Genomic DNA, 20253 nt, shown 5'->3' with positions numbered 1-20253 from the left:
CTGATGGCTCTCTCTCTCTCTCTCGAGGTCTCTTCCGTTTTTTGTTGTTTTCCGTTTTATCAGTCTTTCTCTCCCACATGTACACTCACCAACCCTCCCCCAACACGCACACACGTAATACAAGTGAGAGGAGACAGTAAAGGAGCACAAGAAAGAATATGAGATAAAAAAAAATTGATATCAAATCCCATAAAACAAAGAAAGCAGTCTTCTTCACTCTTCCACCACGTTGATACAAACAAGAGACTCGTTGGTTTGAAATAAGCTGTTTCATTACAAACTTAGAAATATTTAACAGTATAAACATTCGATCGGATAATTAACCTCATTGACCTTTGACATCGATAACTGTCATCTCTGTTATTGCACAATCGATACAAATTATTTCCAATGAGGACTCCAATCACTAAGCCAACGTATGTTGTACGTACAAGTAATTTTTTCAAAGAAAAATTACAATTCTATTATTGTACTGTACTATGGTATGAAATTATAACGGTACAAAAAGTAAGCATTTGTTTTGTGACGTACAAAAGATATATAACCACCTTTTTACCCGAGTTGTACTTTGTAGAAAGAATATGAATATATACTCTTTATCGATATACACATCTTCGGACAGACAATGAAATGAACATCACACGTGTGTCCAAACGACACAGTAACAACACACATATATCATGTACAAAATGTCTGAAAAAACCTTGAGGCAATGCGTTATCACTATTCTGTACGACAAACGGTCCTTATCTGGACACAAAATATCCATCACGATACTCCCTTCTAGGGAAAAAGTCAAGCGAAAGTGAAGTCTGTGTAGTCCGACCAGTTACGTCCAACCAGTTACGTCCAACCAGTAAAATTTATGCCGTAAAGTCGTTTGTAAAGTTCAGTCTGTAAAGCCACGTACCGTCTAACCGTCACCTGCCTTACACAGAACATCTGTGTCGTCGAGAGCTGAAAAAAATCAAACCTTGGAGCAGTCGAAAGTTCTTGGCCAAAATACGTGTGTACAAAAAGGACAAGAAGACCGTCAGATGCAATCGAAAAGCTCAACACGATGAGAAAAGGACACCTGATGAAAAGGAAGTAGCATGACTGTATCCTGTGTCTTATAAATCACCGTCCACAATAGAAGCATCAGTGGGATATGACTCAGGAGAGTACAGAGAAAGAGAAAGAAGAGGAGAATGGTTACTACTCATTTAGGTGATAACAACCGTGAAATAACTGGAAAGTCTGCAGTCGCACCTTGTGTGCGAGAAACAGTCTTTAGTTGATCTGAGATGTCCGGCACCAACGTTTAGCGCCTTTTTAGGTTAAAAAAATGTAACGGCAAATTTTATGTACATAAAAAGGAGGATTAACCTGCAAAAGCTAGCAGGGTTTCTTGGATGATCCTTTCCCCCATACTCTGCCATTTTGGGGGTTTCTCTCCCAGTGCAAGGACTTCCCTAATCAGAAAGTCCAAACAAATATAAAAGACCTCCATGAAGACCAAGTCCAGATAAGAAAAAAAAGTTCGCGTTATTTAAGCAGAGTTCAGCCTGCAAAGCCAAATGGCTCAGCAGATGAAAAAGTCTGCCCGGAACGCCAAACGGGGATCGAACCAAAAAAAAAAAAAAATCAGCAGGTAAGCGAGAGGACCAGATGCTCAGTTGGCTACTAGGAGATGCTGCAGATGGCCGGGGTATCCCATGCTCCCAAGATTAGCCATGCTTCCCATGCCACCCAGCGGTAGGCCATCCAAGAAGGTCTTGTGGCCATCAGGCGAAAGGGAGTTGGCAGGGGAGCTCAAGGCTGTGTTGGGGCCAGGCAGTATGTCTGCGAAAGGCGGGAGGACACTGCCTGGTGACAGATGGGGCGAGGAGCTGTGGTTCAGCTCCCCACCGCCAAACGGGAAGCCACAGCTTGGCGAGCCTTGCGGGGAAGGCGGGAAGGACAGCTGCTGATGATGGTGCTGGTGATGGTGCGAGTGACCGAAGCCGGGATGCTGACCCTGCGGCGACAACTGTCCCCTGTTGTACAAACGCTGCTGCTGATCAAGGAAGAACTCCAGGCGAGGGTCGCGAGGCGACAGAGAGCGCGGGCGCTGAGGGGGCGCGGTGCTGAGGCTCACGCGCTGCTGCTGGCGGAAGTAGTTCCCAAGCTCGGTGGGAGACAGGCGCGTGGGACGCTTGGCCTGCGACTTGAGCTTGGTGGACCCAAACTTGGTCTGAGCGAAGGTGGCAGCCGTGAACTGCGGGCGATTGACGGAGGCTTTGCTCAGGAAGCTGGGAGGTACGGGTTGGGATGGGGAAGTTGCGGTCAGCGGCTGCGGGCAGATGGCCTGTGCCAGGTGCGATCCGGAGCCGGACAGCGCGTCGGAGCTGAACAGCGAGGATGATGGGGAGGTGGAATTGCTCCACGTGCCTGGAGGCACGGGCGATGAGGGCGATAGGCTGAGGTTGGAAAGCGATGACGACAGGGAGTCGATAGGCTGGAAGGAGATGGCCTCCGGGTTGAAAGTGCGGTTGGCGGCCTGCACCTCACGATCGATGGTGTCTGCGGCCTCGTCTTCGTGGCGGTCTGAATACAGGATCTTGATGGGGGATTTCTCACTGATGCGGTAGGAGACTTCCGAGGGATCGATCCACAAGGTTAGCTCCTCGGGGATGTAGTTTTTGACCTCCTGCAGGTCAAGGCCGGAGTTCTCGGCGGCCTTCACCATGACGGGGTCGACGTTCTCACCGTTGCATCGCACGCAGCGAAAGCCCGATCCCTTGAAAGGTTTGTCTGGGTACCAGTGACCATCAAACTTTCGCTTCAGTCCCTTCTCGAGCTCTTCGCCGAAAAGGTCCACCCTTCGGCGAGGTAGCTTGTTGTACAGGTAGGAGATCAGAAAGTTGAGCGCAACGCTTACTTCCACATGCATTGCGTGTGATAATACGCGGTAGCCAGGAAGACAGCTGGGTGACGGTGCTCGGTACCCGGATGTGGCGTTTGAATGTCTTTGACTTCGAGTGGATTCTGTCCGAACCTTGCGCTTGATCTGAACTCTTCAACTTTTCTCACAGGTTCAAATCTGCAACAGAAATAAAAAGACACTTTGTAAGGATTTTATAAGTCCAAAAGATGCTGAGTGCATATAAAAGTAAGCGCCAGATGGGTAGGATGGAGAAAGGCAGTGTATTGGAAAGAAAAAAAACTGCTAACGCACGCAAAATGTAGCTACTCACATCATGAGGAGTCAAGGTTTACAACAGGTAAATAACTGGCTCAGAGTCCTCTCCCCCTCCCAACACACACACATACATACACGGTGGCCGAGTGTCGGATGTCGGCTCGGGACCCGCGACATGGGTCGGCCCAGCGCTGGATATGGAGGGCGTCTGAACAGCTGGCTACTCCAGCCATCGATCGCACACAGCTGTTGCGGACCGCACGCGTCACACTCTTTATGTATGCACAATATTCCTCTCGACCGCCATACATCCTACCCCAGCCCCCGGCATCCCTAGCAGCTGTGCCAGCTCGCTCCTCCGCTCCCCACCTCCAATAACTCCGCCTCCATCTTTAAACGTTTTCCTTTTCATGCTTGAGATATGGGGTCGGTGTGTTTTAATGTCGCGCTGTCTGGGGGTGCCACAGGGGGAAGGGTGCAGGTTGTAGCAGGAGTTGTCTTCCCTTGTTCCCGCTCGGGAGGAGTTCTGTGTCTGTTTTCGCACTGGGATTTGCGGACAACTCTGTGTTACTGCCGTGCGTTCGGCTCATTATTTAGAACCGAATCGATATCAAGCTTCCTTGTAAATATTTTCGTTACTCTTATCTTCTTAGGCTCCTTCTCATGGGAAATTTGTTTTAAAAAAGGAACAATGCGCCTCAGATTCATAGTCTGGAAATTACGGTAAGAATGTTGTACATGAAACAAAATTTTAATCGAGGTCTCGTTCTTTCTCGACAGAAAGATTCCACAATCTGTTATATGCACGACATAAATAATACAGACTTTTTTAAGGTTTTGTCATTGCGTTCAGTGGACTGGTAGATGAGTGTCTGTGTGCATTGCAAATGTCGGCCTACCGAAGAGATTTACCAATGTTCTGTTTCCCATGTGACACAATTGCCGAGCTCGAAAACAATCCTTTACGACTACAGCCCAACGGATATCGAAATGTAAATCGATACAGGTTTTCATCGATAATTGTCGGTCAGACGGGTGGATACACGAAAGTACGAAAGAATGAACACATAATAGGCAGACAGACCGACTCACAGCTTTAACGTTTCGCAATGAGACAACCCAAGTACTCTGTTTATTGTATACTTTCTCAGCTCCGAAGCTGACAGGATAAACATGACCTAAAACTTCTAGTGCCGACTGGGATGATTATTCTGAGACTGGCTTCATAAAGCTATTTTAGGTTGACTGACATCAACCAGCAGATAGAAGCTTCCTGTGGAACTACTTACAAGACACTCGGTGGCTATTCGTATGCCACCAAAAATAAATAAATAAATAAATATGGCGCATTCGTTTTAAATAAACATTTATTTCCTAACTGCTGCGAGCGGAGTAACATGATGGCGTCCTCTTCCTGAATCCGATCATCTGTTATCGTGCGAAGACCTGTGCTGTGGCGGGCTACGTTCTGCTTTCAATGGGTTGACCAGGCTTCAAGACTTGTTAGCAAGTCAGTCTCGCGGAAGACACCTCTAATCCTGCTGCACTGCCTTGCTTGTGGTCGATGGCTGTGTAGTCGTCACCACTAGCAGCCCATCAAGGGCATATTGACCAGGCACTATGTGTGCTGCAGGCTGGCCGCACTCTGTCTCCCTCTGTCCTTTCTTGCATTGCCTCTCCCACTCTGTCCCTCCGCCCTTCCTCTTCCGATCACCACCACCATCCAGCCTAACCCGTTTTTTTTTTTTTTAACTGTTCGCGAAGAACAGGCTTAGGCTCCGGATCGGATCCACCGGCAACCCACAGCTTGCAGGCCCAGAGGCATATGCACGCAACCTGTGACGTCATAGGGGCAGCACGTGTCTTCGACGCAGGCTTCACATGCTTCGCCGAGGACCAGGTCACAAAATCGGTGTGTGCGTGAGTGTGCGTGTGCGTGTGTGTGTGTGTTCGTATAAAGGTGCGCCAGAAAGTGTATTTATAGAGTAGGGGCTTTGTAAGCACTGTGGTAAAGGTTTTTGTCATATAGGTATTCATACACTGCCGATCTCTGTATTCAATCCCTGTTTAAACAGAATACATTTCTACACAGCTTCCGTTTGAAACAGCATCCTCTTTTCATTTTATAAAACTAGTCATAAACTGTGCCTGACAAACGGACCTTACGAGCTATTTTATGTATGTAAAGAACTTTTAAACGGTCACATAACTCAACCCAAGCTAGAAAAAGGCGTGGGAGTGGGGCAACAGACAAAAGACTTTCTTACAAAATGCAGTGTCCATGCCAAGGAGGAAACATTCAAGATGACGAGGACAATACCAGAATTAATATAGATGTAGTTGTGACCTACCTCTATAGTGCACACCGACCTATATTCTGTCGTTATTTCTTACCATGGACGACACACCACCCATTCATCATCATTTAGAAAGCATGGCATGATTGGGCAATAAGCACCAAGAAGTAGCAAAGCAAGATATAGTGCATACCTATACAAACAGATGTGTTATTCAGCTGTGAATCTAGGCCTGCAAGAAAAAAAAAAAGCAATCATCAACCACCATCTGCCTGACCCCAAAGTCTTTCTTCTGCAAGGTTACTGAGAGAGGTCGAGGTCATCATTATAGGTCAGTCGTCATGCTAGAGGCAGTAGGCAATCATTCGGCATCTATGGCAGTTAGTCTGATGTGGTTGTTTCAGACCATCGCCCGGAAAAATTGCCAAAGCAAGAGTCAAGATCTGAGTTACCATGTTTAAGGCTTTATGTTTTCTTTTCTTTCCTCTCTCCGATGCATCGTTATCATCCTCATCGCTTCCTCATCATGCTGGTACAACTACTACTGACACAACTTACATATCTACTTGTACAGTGTAAATGCAAATGAGCGTTTACATACAAAGGAAGCACATCGAGCGAACATTTCGAAAGAAACGCGTCCTGCGTATTTGCATAAACTTGATTTCCTTGGAAACCGGTTGCTAGGTCTGTCGGCTATACTCATTACATTGTATTCTCTCCTTCAAACACACACACAGCCAGAGATCATTTAAGAAACCGCGATGCCCAAGTGGCAGGTGGCTTGAAATACCTTAGTGCGAAAATAACTTGAGCACTCAGTCAACCTGCTGCTGTAGCCGCTGCTGCCGACGAAAGTGAGAGGCAGGAGGGGCAGCGGGGGATGGGGATGCTGCAGTGCCGTCTGCTGTCGCCGCTAAATGCCGCAGAGGTACAGACTCCACACATCAGAGGGGCACCGGCATACGCCAGAGGGTAGTAGTCATCGTCCACCACAGACCTCGTGAGTCAAAGATGTGGAATGACAACAACAAGCACAACGCGGGAGGATCACCACACCTTTTACCGAGGTTCTTTCTAATGGGGATCTGTCAAGCGCTCTTTCCCCCCACAACCCCTCCCCCGCTGACATCTAAACCTGGTGGTCAAGAAAAGCACTTTAAAAACGACTTGGCCTGCTTCCAGTCTCAGTCTTTATTAAAGTCACATCAACAATGTTGCGCATTGACATTTCTCTCCTCTTCTGTCACCGCCGCCACCACCACCACCATAACCACCACCTTCTCAAACTCGTAGACAAAAGAGCGCTCGAACCCCCGAAATACCACCAGCACGACATTTAAGCAGCTAGCATTCCTAGCCACGTAATCACCTGCATAACTGAGGCGGAGGAGGTACACGAGGGCGGAGGACTGTGGAGTGGGAAGCTTGCCTCGTACCAGGTAGCTGATGCCAGGAGGAAGAGCTCCCCTCCTTCCGAACAGGGGCACTCGCAAACCTCGAACTATTTCTAATCTGCCCCCTCGTCACGCCTGGAGCCCAGTGCACTGGGCTGCCCAAGAAAAAAATAACATCCGACGGTGTGTGTGTTAAGGAAGGAGATGAGGCCGCGGCAGGCAGGTATATACACAGGACGGGCACCCTGTCCCTCCTTCTCCATCTCTTCACCTTCCTCGGTCGTGGCCAGGTTTAATATTTGATGTTGTTTTAAACCTGGCAAAAGCGGTTAGCTCGGCAGGTCAAACACCCATGCTTGATTACGGTCCTTTGCATGTCTAGCCCATCATTGATCAGGGGAGCTGGAAATGCGAGCACGAGAGACCACAAAAAGTTGGCATAAGACAGTCGGTGGGGAGTACGACTAAATGTTTGTGGCCGGTGGTTTGTTCGCGTGTGTATGCATTAGGCTAGTGCCCTCCGTGACATCCACCGCTTGTCTCATCCGACACTGCCTCTCCCTTTCCTTTTTCGTGGTCATCACATCCCTATCTTTTATCTTTTACCCTACCATACTTACCTGTGAAGGAACGTCTTTGTCACCCTGACGTAAAAATATTCCTGCTCCCAGAAAAAAATATAGTTCCGCCTGCTACCCCCTCCCCGCTTCATTCCCGCGAACACTTGCAGAAGACTTGTTTCATTCAGGCAGACGATGCTGCAGATAGGTTATCGATAACCCAGTGTTCGTGCCTATCCTCGCCGCACAGGCCTTCTTCCCAAGTGTGGCGCAGCCATCCTCCCAGGCCGGCCAGATAAGTACGGTCACGGTTGTGCGTATCTAGTAAGCTGCCCTCGCCCGGCGTGTAAAGAAAGTATCATGACAGGGCGTCACTGTCTTGCTGTCACGTGGCAGCACACGCTCATCTACTTCCTGTCTTATCAGTCTCCTGCAGCCCCCGCCCGCCGCCACCCTTCCGCTGTGGCCAGATAAGGACGTGATGTGGACGTAGCGTCACGGCATGTCTTTACGGCTTTGGCAACTGTGCTTTCTCACTGTATGGAAGTTTACAACAACAACAAAAAAAGTTTTGATAATCGACTATTTCTCGGTTACTAGAACGGCGAATGAAGCTTTGGGGTCTTCTCTCTTTCTGTGTGTGTTTTCGAAAATTGTTTACAATAATAATCCTCCAGTCCCCATTCCACTTCCTGATCAGAACTGTACACCACGATAATGGCTACACTTCTTGTATGGCAACGTAAACAGGATACAATCACAAAAGCCAGTATAAAAAAAACTTACTAAGCTGCAGGTTTGAATACATTGACTGACATATAGTTGAGCTTCACTGTTCGATTCTTGTATCGAACTCTTTTACCGGCCTTATTAAACTAGTTTTCATCAGGGCCTAGTGTGCCACGATTCTGAAATATTCATCAGCCCCCACCATGTGTGTGGGAGGAGGGAAGAGTATTGCGGGGGTGGATGGAGTGAGGAATGAAGTCAATGATCGACAGAAGAGAGGTTAGTGACTATCACGTTAATTTCTTTTTTTTATTAGTATTATTATTATTTTGTCATTTAAAAGATACCTATCGCTGGTTAGATGCCTGTTAACAACGCTGCGCGGGGTCGATCAAAAGGTAAGGGACCACCTCCCCTTGTCAACAGCTGTTGCTGGGCTGGTAGGTGTTTTTAACGTGCTGTAGGCCATGTAAACTGCTGACTTTGCGTGCCGAGAAAGTGACAGATGAAGGGAGGCAATCGGTTCGCTACCCCTACGCACCAGCCGTCGCTAACTACCCCTCCCACACCAGCCCCCCCCCCCCCCACACACACACACACGCATAAAACGAACAGCACAAGCTGAACGTAACAAACCGTCAACATCATGCCAGTCTCCCTTTCCCTCGCCTCCCACCTTGCTAACCCTCCCTCTCTCTCTTCATAACCGTTGTTTGTCTGCGTGAACGCACTACACCGAGACTACGACTATGAATTCGCTTAACTAGTTACTTCCCGCCTGCGATGTGCTAAGCGACACTCGCTGCAGCTCTGCTGTTTATAACTGACAATGAAGGACTAAAAGAAGGAAAGCATGCCGTGAGATAGTCGCGACATGCGCACAACACGGCAAGAAAACGTGGTGACAAATATTCTTTGGTAGCCAAGTGGTGGGAGGTAAAGAGCATGACCCCGACATGCTAACGAACATCACACACGCGCATAGATAACTGTCCATCGCCCCTCACACGACGCCTCTCGCTGATGACATCTTGCTGACAAACTTCAAACTCTGCGCTGATGGGATGTAGCATCATATAAAGTGTACCTTACATACAACAGGCTTCACTCACTCGAGACTTCTTCGTGGGTGTAAGTAGGAGTCGGGTTCTTGCACTGCTACCCACCCACCCTTTCCCTCCACCCCAAGACCGGGGTGAAAGCCTCGACGCACGTTTACAATATTGATGACATGACACATCGATTACGATTGCTTAATCGGCAGTTCTAAACAACAATCGACATTCATCATTACCCTAACCATTGCTCACGAAAAATTAAAAAAAAAACTTGTAGGTTTGATTACCACGATCACAGTAATTATAAATAACAAGCATGACTCTTCTCGCATATAGTTATCTCTCAGGATGAGTTGAGCAAAACATTCTGTTTCTAATAAAAATGTCCTCGACTTTTCCCCCCAATAATGCTGACAATTAGAAATCTCACGGTTGATTTGTCGTCCGTTTATCTTGACCATACATGTTAAAATTGTCTTCTCCTGGATATTACCGTGCACGTGAGGAAAGCAATGCCACATAAAAGTGAACTAGAAGTGAAAGATTTTGGGTTAAAAGTTTGTTGGAAGACACCAGACCTAGGTCAGGTGTCACAATGCAGGTAACAGAGGGTGAAAAAGAAAGAGGTAAGGAACTGGCGAAGAACTGCGCTAAAAAGTCTAAAATACACCTACACGACAGTTAGAGGTCCATCACAGGCATATTTACCTGCTTCGGTGTGAAAGTGCTGTATGTCATCAGAAGTAGCGCACAGTACTGCAGCAGCGCTGATGCTGTTCACGCACAAGGTGAGCGAGGCAGGGGCAACATACCTGCAGCCAGGTGGAATGCGGCGGAGAGCGACGGACTGAGCGCGACTTTGGCAACCAATCAGGGGCAATCTTGGCGGCTGTTCCAGCTGGAATCAGCCCCAGTGCTGTAGGTGTTGCGCCAGGTAAAGCACGCACCGCCTGCGAGTTTCGGTTCCAGGAGAGCAGCGTCGTCGCTTGCTTCTGCTGCTGCTGCTCCTCGCGTGGAGTTTAATGAGAGACAGAGCGCGTGCGAGAGAGAGAGACAGCGGCAGGGAGGGTAGATAACAGGAAGGCCGCAGCGTGTGCGCCAAATATAGATCGTGTGACGTAGGTAATTGCGTCAGAACCGTTTGGTGCCGTTCGCGTCTTACGCTTCTGAAACTCGGTGGTGAACGCTTGCCACTAAGTACAACACTCGGTTTGTTCCTTATTTACTTGAAGGAGTTATGAAAAATTATTATTATTATTACAATTATTATTCGTGGTATACTGTATCTTGCATCAGCACCGAAGTTATGACCGCGGCCGTTTTGTCGTCTGCTACACAAGCCTGTAGCCTCGTATTAAAAGGCAAGCGGTTTGTACGCTGTGTAGTTGCATGGCTAAACGGTTGTTACTGGAGGGTTAATTTAATAATAAAGTCAGGAAAGTCAGTACTTACAATCAAGCGTGTCAGTCGATCGATCAGCAATCCTTCATTTGCCGTACGATATGTGTTGTTGTTGCATGAGAAAACTGCACAATATTGCAGTACGGCGTCCAATAAACACGAGCGACTTGTAACAGCTTCGGCTGTTTGGGAAGGTATTGATCATTTCACACTAGCCGTCAGTTATATAAAGAAACCGCAGCCTCTTGCATATTCATATCGCTGTGTCCATCCGCCACTACGTCGATATATTTTTCTTTTCGAGACACTCTCTCGTGTTTTGCCTCTGGAAATGTCCCTCTGTGTGCGTTTCTTCTTTTGGTAATGTTTTTTTACCCTCAACTGGTGCTGTAGACCAGTTCAGTAGCTACTCTATGAAGAACTCTTTTTTACCGGCGCAGACGAGTGCCGCAGTGAGGTTTTCATTCATGACCTGGATCAAGCAGCTACGCACGGCGAGACGGCGCTGGAACAAGATGGTCACATGACTCTCATTCCCTTCCTCTCCTTCGCGCTCTCTCTCTCACACACAGCTCATTAATCTTCACCTCTTTTGGAAGAAATTCCTTGTTCCCCGAGAAAACAAGATTTCCTGCTTATTTGCAAGCACAAAATATATATCTGCTTACCAAGGGCTAAACTCTACTTTCTTTTAGATATATATATATAATTCACTGGTTTATTTTTATTTTATTTTTAGACCGCTAGTCACTAAGAGAATATAAATTATTTAAATTATATTTTAATATGCATGCGTGTGGTTTTTGTACACGTCGCTTACCTCGTGAACCAGAAATTTGTTATCTTCTTGATTATGGGCGTCTTTACGTGATCACCCTTTGAAGCAGGCGGTATTTATATACAGACTAGCTCTACATGCTTATCATGAACCCCCGTCCCTATTGAGGACCACAGGCACAGATAGCCAGATACCTGTATCTAAACTCGCTTTTTTTCGCCTTATTAACATGAACCGACCTGGTCGGAGAAAGGAGGATATCCAGATAGAAATCGTCGGTGCAGTTACTCATCACATGTAAATTAGTGATCGAGCGTCGCACTGGAAGGTCGAGACGGGGTCATCGCTCGACACACTGCCTCGGGCTGTGGCTGAGGCGTGACGTGACGTGACGTGAAGGCCGATGCACGATCGGCGGCTAGTGACTGGTCGGGAGAGAGAGAGAGGGGAGCTGTACACGTGTACGGAAATATATAGCTGCTGACGCTAGGCCTTCTTCTGCGAGGATCGTAAGAAACCTGAGGTTGTCCTTTCACCTCAAGTGTACTTGACAGGTTCAAAGTGCACAGCGCACAGATGTGTAGCCAGGTGTATAGGACATTGAAATTAGTGTGTAGCATCTGTAATACGAAAAATATTGCTCTCTCGCTCTTTCTCCCTCCCTCTTTATCCTCCTTTTTAGTTTTTGTTCTCTCTTTTCTCTCTCTCCCCTTTTCTCTCACACACTCATGCTATAAGCACCTCCACCACAGCCACGAACGTCAACCCCACCACAGCACAGGGGAAAGCACTCCTGTAACATCAGCAATATTCAGCTGGTAAGCCCGGCGAAGAATACTAGCTTATTATGTAAATTCTTTGCTTTTCGGTGGATGAGCACGCATTCGGAAGAAGCCTTCGTTCAACTGATGTTTTTGGTTTCTTCTAAACCGTTTGAACAGCTCTTCCGGCGCTTTGATTTTATTTCCGTTTTGCTTGGGGTTATTTTTCTGACAATTTTAAAGATAGAATAAAGGAGATTGTTGGCTGGTCCGCTTGAACAAATGAAAGCTGGCAGTTGCAGAGCCACCAAGTCTGTAAAAGCAGAACAGTAAAACAACAACAACAAAAAAGGAAAAGGAAGCGGGCTGCGAGTATTGAGGACCGAGCACTCAATGCTCTGTTAGACAAACATCTCACTACTGTTTTCACCCAATGCTCTCTTAGACAAACGTCTCACCACTCCTTTCGCCAACCATAATACTGCATTTTTTTTTTCTTCACACTGCTGTTGGTAGTTGTGATTACATACGAGTAAACAGCTGCGTGTCCTTATCTCCCTCTCACACACACACACAAACACACAGAGAGAGGTTTGTAGCTTTATAAAATATCACTACGTATCAAAAATATTCAAATAAATAATTTTATATTTTCAATAGCATTTGTTTACTGTTTCCTGATTTTGGTATGTAACTGTCTAACGTACACACCGATGGCTTCCTATTAAACATGTAGAATTAAGATCTTATTTTATCCCTTTCCTTTTACTCTTCCTCCTCCTCTCTCTCTCCTCTCTCTTCCACCCACCTTATTCGAAGGCTATTCTAGTCGGAGAAGGGATTCACCACTTCATAATACGCAGGAAGGTCTTTGCAGATCGATTCTTGTCAGGTCGCCTGAACGGCCAGTAATATTGTGGAAAAAGGCAAGCTGAAACCAAGAACAGGCACCATTAGATATGAGGGCCGAAGTGGATGCTGAATGTGAAGGTTCCAACATGGCGAGGGGAATTGAGGCTAAAGAGCAAGATGCAAGTACACAGCACGCGGAGGCGGGAATGGGTGGGAGGAACAAGTCCAAGAGATGTCGACAGGTGATAGAAATCGATTGGGGAAGCTGGTGAGATAAATGCTGCTGATATCATCCCGAATATGTATGCTCCATGGTCCTTACTCCATTTGTTTTCTCTCTCGTTTCTCCTTCCATCTCTTTGTTTTTCTTTCCTTTTTTTTTTTTTTTTTTTTTTTGCCAGTCCTATACATAAATAAATATAAATATAATTTCAGAGTAAAATAACAGTCTCGTTTTCAACAAAAATTGATTGAAAACAACTTCCTCTGAAAGAGAGTGAGTGTATTTGCAGGTCGAGTTTGATCAATGGTGGAGATGTCAGAATTCACAAACATATTGTGCTTCTCGCTCCAGCAATGAACCTTGCTAGATCACGTGACTGGAGTCAGCAGTCCATTAGAGATGTACGGCGAGGACATTGGTGGGTGAAATCAAGTGCACTGGGGTTTTATTATGTTTGGTTTTATTTTCTTCTGACGTCCTTCAAGGGGGCTGTCGGAGACTTGCTACTTTAGGCTGAGTGGGATTGCACCGTCTGGACTTTGATAGCCTTCTGGTTTAGTCTGACCATGCCGACTTTCAGACAAAAATAACTGGATGTAGTCTTTACTGGGCTGGTCATTGAGGAGAAAGCCCATCTCTGCTTCGTGGTTTGTATTCTTACCAGCTCATCTTTCTTAGGTCAATCATTTTTTCGCGAGTCTTTTCACGTCTCACGAGTGGCATCAATTTATCTTTCTCCTCCAGCCATTCCTCTCTCACACACCACACACAGATTTCTGAACATAAAAAGTTTACTTTTTTTCTGTATATTTCTCTCGCATCCAAGCTGAGTGTTGTAGGTGTTGAAGTCTTAGTGTACAATGAACAGACTCAGCCATGATGATGATGATGTGCAATACCGCTGACCTAAGCAACAATTTCTGGTCAACCAATTTGCTGACTTCGCTTCTTTAAAGCCCCTTCCGCTCTCGCTCTCCTCTCTCCCACTCAGCGCCCCTCTCATCTGCACTTGGATGTTGAAAATAAAACAAACCGTTATTCAACACCCCCTCTTTACTGCTGTTGGCGAGCGCGTAGAACATGACGTCAGGGTTGTTATGGTGATCAGATGTTACCATCGCATAATCGAGGTGGCGATGGCTTAGAAGTGCCTGCGAACAGCTGGAGGTTGGGGGCAAGACTGGTGTTGGTGTGGAGGTAGAGGTGCTGTCAAGTGGAGTAGCAGCTGTGACTCGCGGATCTTGGTGTGCGGTCCGCATCCCACAGCTTGGTCTGTCTCACAAAACACCATCGATATTACGAGGGAAAGTTAGGGGCTGAAAGAGTATGAGCGATCGCTCTCCATTGTAGGGGACGTCCACGGCTTCTATTCATGAACCATATTTACCCAGCGGGTAAACTGAACGAGGTTGGGTAAATTTGCACCTCGCGTATAGCAACTAAAATGTTGTATTCGTAGCCTCTGGGTAGACCTAACCAAACCTTTTTTTTCTGCTGGAGGGTTATTTAAAAGAAGGGCCCCCGGCGATAACTTTCTCCCACATTGGCTAAATATAGCTGAGATCGCTCTTGAACATTTTCAGCAAAAGCAAATAGAAAATTTTCAATAATTTTGAAATTAATCAGACAAATATAATATTACATATCAACTGGGTTATTTGAGATCATAATTTGTGACTAGGAGAAGCCATCTTGGTCGACATGGTGTTGTGGACCACCTAACCCCTACTTTCCTGCTGGTCATTTTGTTTCAGATAAAGATAATGTTTTTGCTGTACAATATTTGCTCAAAGAGAGTGACTGAAACCTAAAACCTAAAAGACAAAGGCTAAACAATTGAGGGTGTATAAAACTGAATTTTTGGATATTTTTTTTTTTCGGTTGTTTAGCGTTTGTCATTTAGGTTTTAGGTTTCACACTTGTGACTTTGACCGATTTTTTAAAAAACCATTCTTCGGGAACTTCCGCTCAGAGTTCCTTTCCGATGAGTAAATCGAAGATGGGTATGAACACAAGCACAGGACAGTCATTGCTGTTGTCATCTTGTTGTCATCTGTGTCATCGTCGCTAAGCGTCCATGTAGACGACAGCTACGTGAATGCTGTCCCCCGGGAGCTGAAGCCAAGCTTAGAGCCGATGTACTCAAGGGCCTCGGTGGATGACTTTATTGAGGACGGCGCTGCCTCGCCAACAACGACGATATTGTCTTACGTCAGTGTGACGTCAGTACCCAGCTGTTGGGCTTGGTGGCGACGTACGAAGTGCTGAGAGTCGATGACAGCGGCCTGTGTCCATGGCGACACTCTGCATGGCGCTGCGTCACAGCTGTGCAGGTCTTGCTGTGCCTAATACCTGGACTTAGCGCGGCGGTCTCACCCTGTACCAGATGTCCTCGCACGGAAAATTACAATCAACAAGTATACAGGGAAGTGCTGACTGATAATGTTTGCTCGGCTGAAACAGAAAATTAAAAATGACCAAAAATGGAAACATGCCACGTGCTGGAGACATTTCAGAAGCTTTTATAAAATTGTGGGAGGATGGAATGAAATGTAGAAATGCTGTGTAGGCTCGGCATCAAGCTCCATGATCTCAAGGCCAAATCTTTCGTCTGCAACCGACCGTAGCTTAGAAACAGCTGAGCAAAGAAAGAAAGGAAACAGACGGAAATAGATGAGTATGCAAAAACTTGTCCTAATAATAATTGAATTACAACAGCTGTTCATAAAAGCACAGGAACGCTCTGTGTGTGTGTGTGTGTGTGCGCGCGCGAGCATGCAAGCAAACAATTGTGTGTGGGGGTGAGTAGGTGGTCAAGGATGAGTCGGTGGGATGGAGAGAGAGACAGAGAGAGACACATACAACTGCCTACACATACACCCATAAACACACAAACAACAAAACAATAACAAGATACAATCGATCCTATCCCCCTTATCGTTGCTTGTCTCTCAGACAAATGACCCCCACACTCATTGACCCACGCGGTGTTGTTTCTTGCCTGATATATTTCCGTCGCAACGTTTGTGTACAGAAACACTGTCAACATTACGTGCAAACCTCGGCAGCGAGCGGGGGAGGGTCTCTGCGTCATCAGAATCGATCGCACGCCCGCTGCCGGAAATAACCCCAACAACCCTGGCTCTGCGGTCATGCGCAGCCCAATAGCGCGCCGCCGATCGTCTTCGTCTGTCTTCCCGTGCCCGAGGTTGACGTCAGACAATCGATTTTTGGTTCGGAAAGCCGAGCTCTGCCGATCCGCGTTACCAGAAATAGCCGCAGTAGGTAGAAGACTTACGTCAAGTGGTTGATTATTGCCGACGAAGTCTAGCAAAGCGTGGGCGTGGCATATTTTTCAGGAAAAGCTCTTCTAGGCTATTCTCATTTTCCTTGACATTCCGCTAAAGAAAGAAGACTGACGTGATGTCTTTCAGGTTTCGTCACTGACGTCGAGGAAAATAAACTTTGCGTCTGGAATCGTTTGGGATTTTTTTATTAGCAAGAGCTCTCGCTCTCTCTCTCCCTTTTCTCTTCTTTCTCTCAGTTATCTTTCTGATATACTGTATTATAATTTGTGAACCTTCCTCAAGTTGGGGACTAAGAGATCATCCGCCTTTTGCAGTTGTATGATTCCCGCTTATATAAATATATATGCTATATATATAATATGACATTAACTATAGATACAATATGTGAGTTAATAGTTATTTTAAATTCTGAGAGCAGTTTCATGGTCATTTACAATATATGGTTCTGTGCACAAACACACTCGTGGTCGCAAACAGGCGCTACAACGCACAGCTTGAAATGCTCAAGTAGGAGAACGATGTGATGTGGGGAGGAAGGATAAAGAAAAGAAGAAAGAAAAGGAGTGCAGCCATAACTTATTGTCAGAACGTGGAGACCGCTGCATTAGTCTTGTTAATGACGGCAGGGATCGCGCTTCGTTGTCTCTTCCAAAACCCCTTTGCTCTGTATAGCTACCCGGTCTACCCCAGCCTCTCTCTCTTTCTGGTTATCTATCCTCCTCTCTATCTCTCCCCACTTCAGTACCTATCCGCTATCAGTGTTCTTTCAACATTATTCTTTGCATTCATCTATCATTATCGTTACCAGCCTCTTACCTCTTCCATCACACAGCGTCCATAATAGCTACTGTAATAGCTATTTAATGATACTCAATAGTGGCACAATTTTAAAAGCCCATACATACAACGGAGAGTTTTATTCCTCTTCTTTTTCTTCTCTCGAGTATACCACTCTCGCGTTTCACCGAGTTTCGGCCAAAATGGGGGCCGAAGTAACCTTCGCTCTTACATGATACGTCTTCATGCCGTGGAATCTACAATCAAATCTTGTCCTGTGATGAGCAAGAGGATGTAGCTGCTCGCCGTTAATATTGCCTAGAACGTGTTTGATCGGCAAGAAAAGCCACAGAGCTTTGCGCGACTGCCTGACACGCAGTCCTCGTTCCTGACCAATCATGTGCACGTGGCCTTAGGCACGTGAAGCAGCTCAAGGCGCCAGGTTGCACGTGCGTGGCGTGAGTACAGTTGATCTGCTGCGTAGCCTCCGGCTTTGACTGTCTAGCGCCACGTAATTAAGAGACTGGAGTGGTCGGGCGCTCCGGACCGGGAAGGGGTGGGTAGAGAAGGGGGTAGATGCACGGGCAGATGGATGCAGGTCAGGCACGCATCAGGAGAATCGGTGTCAGGGACGTGTGTTGTGTACATGTATTGTGTCAGGGACGAGAGTTGTTTCCCTTGGTCACGTGGATAGCGAGTGAGTCTGAGAGAAGTGACCGGCCAGTGTTAAAATGAAATTCTCGTGCAAACCAGACAAAAGTAGTGAGCAAAAGTTCACCCCAAGCTTGGGCTTGGAGAACAGTGTATGAGCATTCCCAACGAAACCGCCAAGTCGGATGGTCCTGCTGTACGTGTGGTTACAGGGACCGGGAATGAGAGGTTTAAGTTCCTTGCCTAGTCAAGGTAACAGATTAATTGTTGCAGAAGTTGTGAATTTTGATTGAGGATGTAAAGAGATGTGTTTCTAAATGATTTATATAAATGATTTAATTTTCTAGAGTAAATATATTTTTTCACTTGAAGTTTTGGCACAATATGTAGTAGGATATAAATTCAGTACATTAATTAACCACCGAGTTACAGGAACTTATGCTGAGAGGAACTTATGGTGAGGATTCCCAACGAAACCGCCAAGTCGGATGGTCTTGCTGTACGTGTGGTTACAGGGACCGGGAATGAGAGGAACTTATGCTGAGAGGAACTTATGGTGAGGATTCCCAACGAAACCGCCAAGTCGGATGGTCTTGCTGTACGTGTGGTTACAGGGACCGGGAATGAGAGGAACTTATGCTGAGAGGAACTTATGCTGAGAGGAACTTATGCTGAGAGGAACTTATGAAGAAGGAACTTATGATGAGGATTCCCAACGAAACCGCCAAGTCGGAGGTCTTGCTGTACGTGTGGTTACAGGGACCGGGAATGAGTGGTTTGAGTTCCTGGCCTAGTCAAGGAACTTATGATGAAAGAACCTACGGGAGAGAGAGAGAGATAACCCCTGCGAGAACTTATGGTGAGAGAACTTACGGAGACCAGGAATAGTGGAGCGAGTTGCTTGCCCAGACAAGGAACGTATGAGAGAACTCCTGAGAGAACTCCTGAGAGAACCTACGGGAGAGAGAGAGATAACCTCTGCGAGAACCTAGGAGGGAGAGAACTCTGAAGGAATCCAACGGCAGCGTGAGCTGGTGAAGGATCCATTGGGAGTGTGTGTTCCCAAAGAAGCCGCCGAGACGCGGGAAGTTTTGGTGTACGAGTCGGAAGCGTCCGCGACCCCAGTGTCGTGTGGTATGTGTTCTCCAGTGGATAGCCTCGTGTGAGCTGGCTATAGAGAGTCCGTTGGAATATGTGTTTTCATGTGTAAGACGACCTGAACACTCGCCGTGGACTGCGAGGGAGAACTGGGATTCTATTGGAATAGGTGTTGTGTGTGTAAGTGAGTCTGTACGTTCGCCGTGGACAGTGAAGGAGCGTTCGTGCCCCAGAGATCGGACTTTTATGTCGCGGAAGAGACGTGAGTAAACCAGTAACTGTAAGTGTTAATCTTTATATGCAATATCTGAGAAACTATGTGTGCGCGAGACTTATTTCCAGAGTGGCGCTTTGTATTGTTATCACACCGCGGGAATTGGACAGGCACGGTGGACTACCACCGTGGAGAGAGGACAGTGTGCTGAATGTCATGTGCATTGGATAGCTAGTGAATGTTTATGCTTTGTTGTTGTGTTTAATTTGTTATCGGGTCTACCAGACCTTTGACCCACTTTCCCCGAGAGAGAGGATAAGTAAGGGCTTTTTTTTTTCAGTAAAGTACACGAGAAGCCCATTGGCAGATCGTTGTGTTTTGTGTTGTGTGAACGCGCGTGACGTCAGTGTGTGACGTGGTTGTGACAATTGGTGACCCCGACGTGATCTGTCGTGGGTCTGTCTCGTGTTGTGATTTGTCGTGCGCAAGTTGTCCTCCTTGGAGATTACTTTTGGAGATTTATTTATTTTTTTTTCCTGATTTTGTTTGTTGTTGTGTTTTTGTGTTGTTTTGTTTTTTTTAGTTTGTTTTTTTTTTGTTGTTTTTGTGTCTGTGTTTGTTTATGGTTTTTATTTTTTTTGTTGTATCCCCGTCTCCAGCTCTACGGGTCTGCGGAGATTGTATAGTTCGCTCCAAAGAGAGGGTCTAGTCTCTTTTTTCTACTGTTGGTCTCGTCTTTCCTTCCCTGCTCTTTCCTCTGTGTACGAGCGTGTGTGCAGTAACCGGAGTAGGCGTGGATGATATCTATCCTGTAGCTATCTGTCTTGTTGTTTTTATGAAAAAAATTTTTTTTTCTTTTCTTTTTTTTGGGCTTTCTCTAACTCCTTTGCCGTATCATGCTTGTTTTGAACTGGTAATACTCTGAATATTCCTATGTGTACTCTGATTTTGGTTGGAATTTAAGGAAAGTTTCTCAATTTCTTTTG

General features: G+C 46.3%; 1 protein-coding gene across 4 annotated transcripts; it reads right to left on the bottom strand.

The window, feature by feature from the left end:
• Positions 1–254: 254 nt before the first annotated feature.
• Positions 255–10888, bottom strand: LOC112570745 (protein Tob1-like). Of its 4 annotated transcripts, none has more exons than XM_025249346.1 (2): positions 10657–10888; positions 255–3064 (listed from the first exon to the last, which is right to left on the bottom strand). In XM_025249346.1, exon 2 carries the CDS (start codon positions 2912–2914, stop codon positions 1655–1657), a length of 1260 nt encoding a protein of 419 aa, XP_025105131.1. In that variant the 5' UTR covers positions 2915–3064; positions 10657–10888; the 3' UTR covers positions 255–1654. The 4 variants fall into 4 exon arrangements, with proteins under 4 accessions (XP_025105131.1, XP_025105139.1, XP_025105154.1 ...); XM_025249354.1 differs by lacking the exon at positions 10657–10888 and adding an exon at positions 9913–10239; XM_025249369.1 differs by lacking the exon at positions 10657–10888 and adding an exon at positions 10017–10239.
• Positions 10889–20253: the final 9365 nt, after the last annotated feature.

This window comes from Pomacea canaliculata, linkage group LG1, assembly GCF_003073045.1.
Source record: "Pomacea canaliculata isolate SZHN2017 linkage group LG1, ASM307304v1, whole genome shotgun sequence".
Taxonomy (NCBI): Eukaryota; Metazoa; Mollusca; class Gastropoda; order Architaenioglossa; family Ampullariidae; genus Pomacea; species Pomacea canaliculata.
Note: the sequence above shows the minus strand (reverse complement) of the source record. Positions and strands in the feature narration are given on the sequence as shown.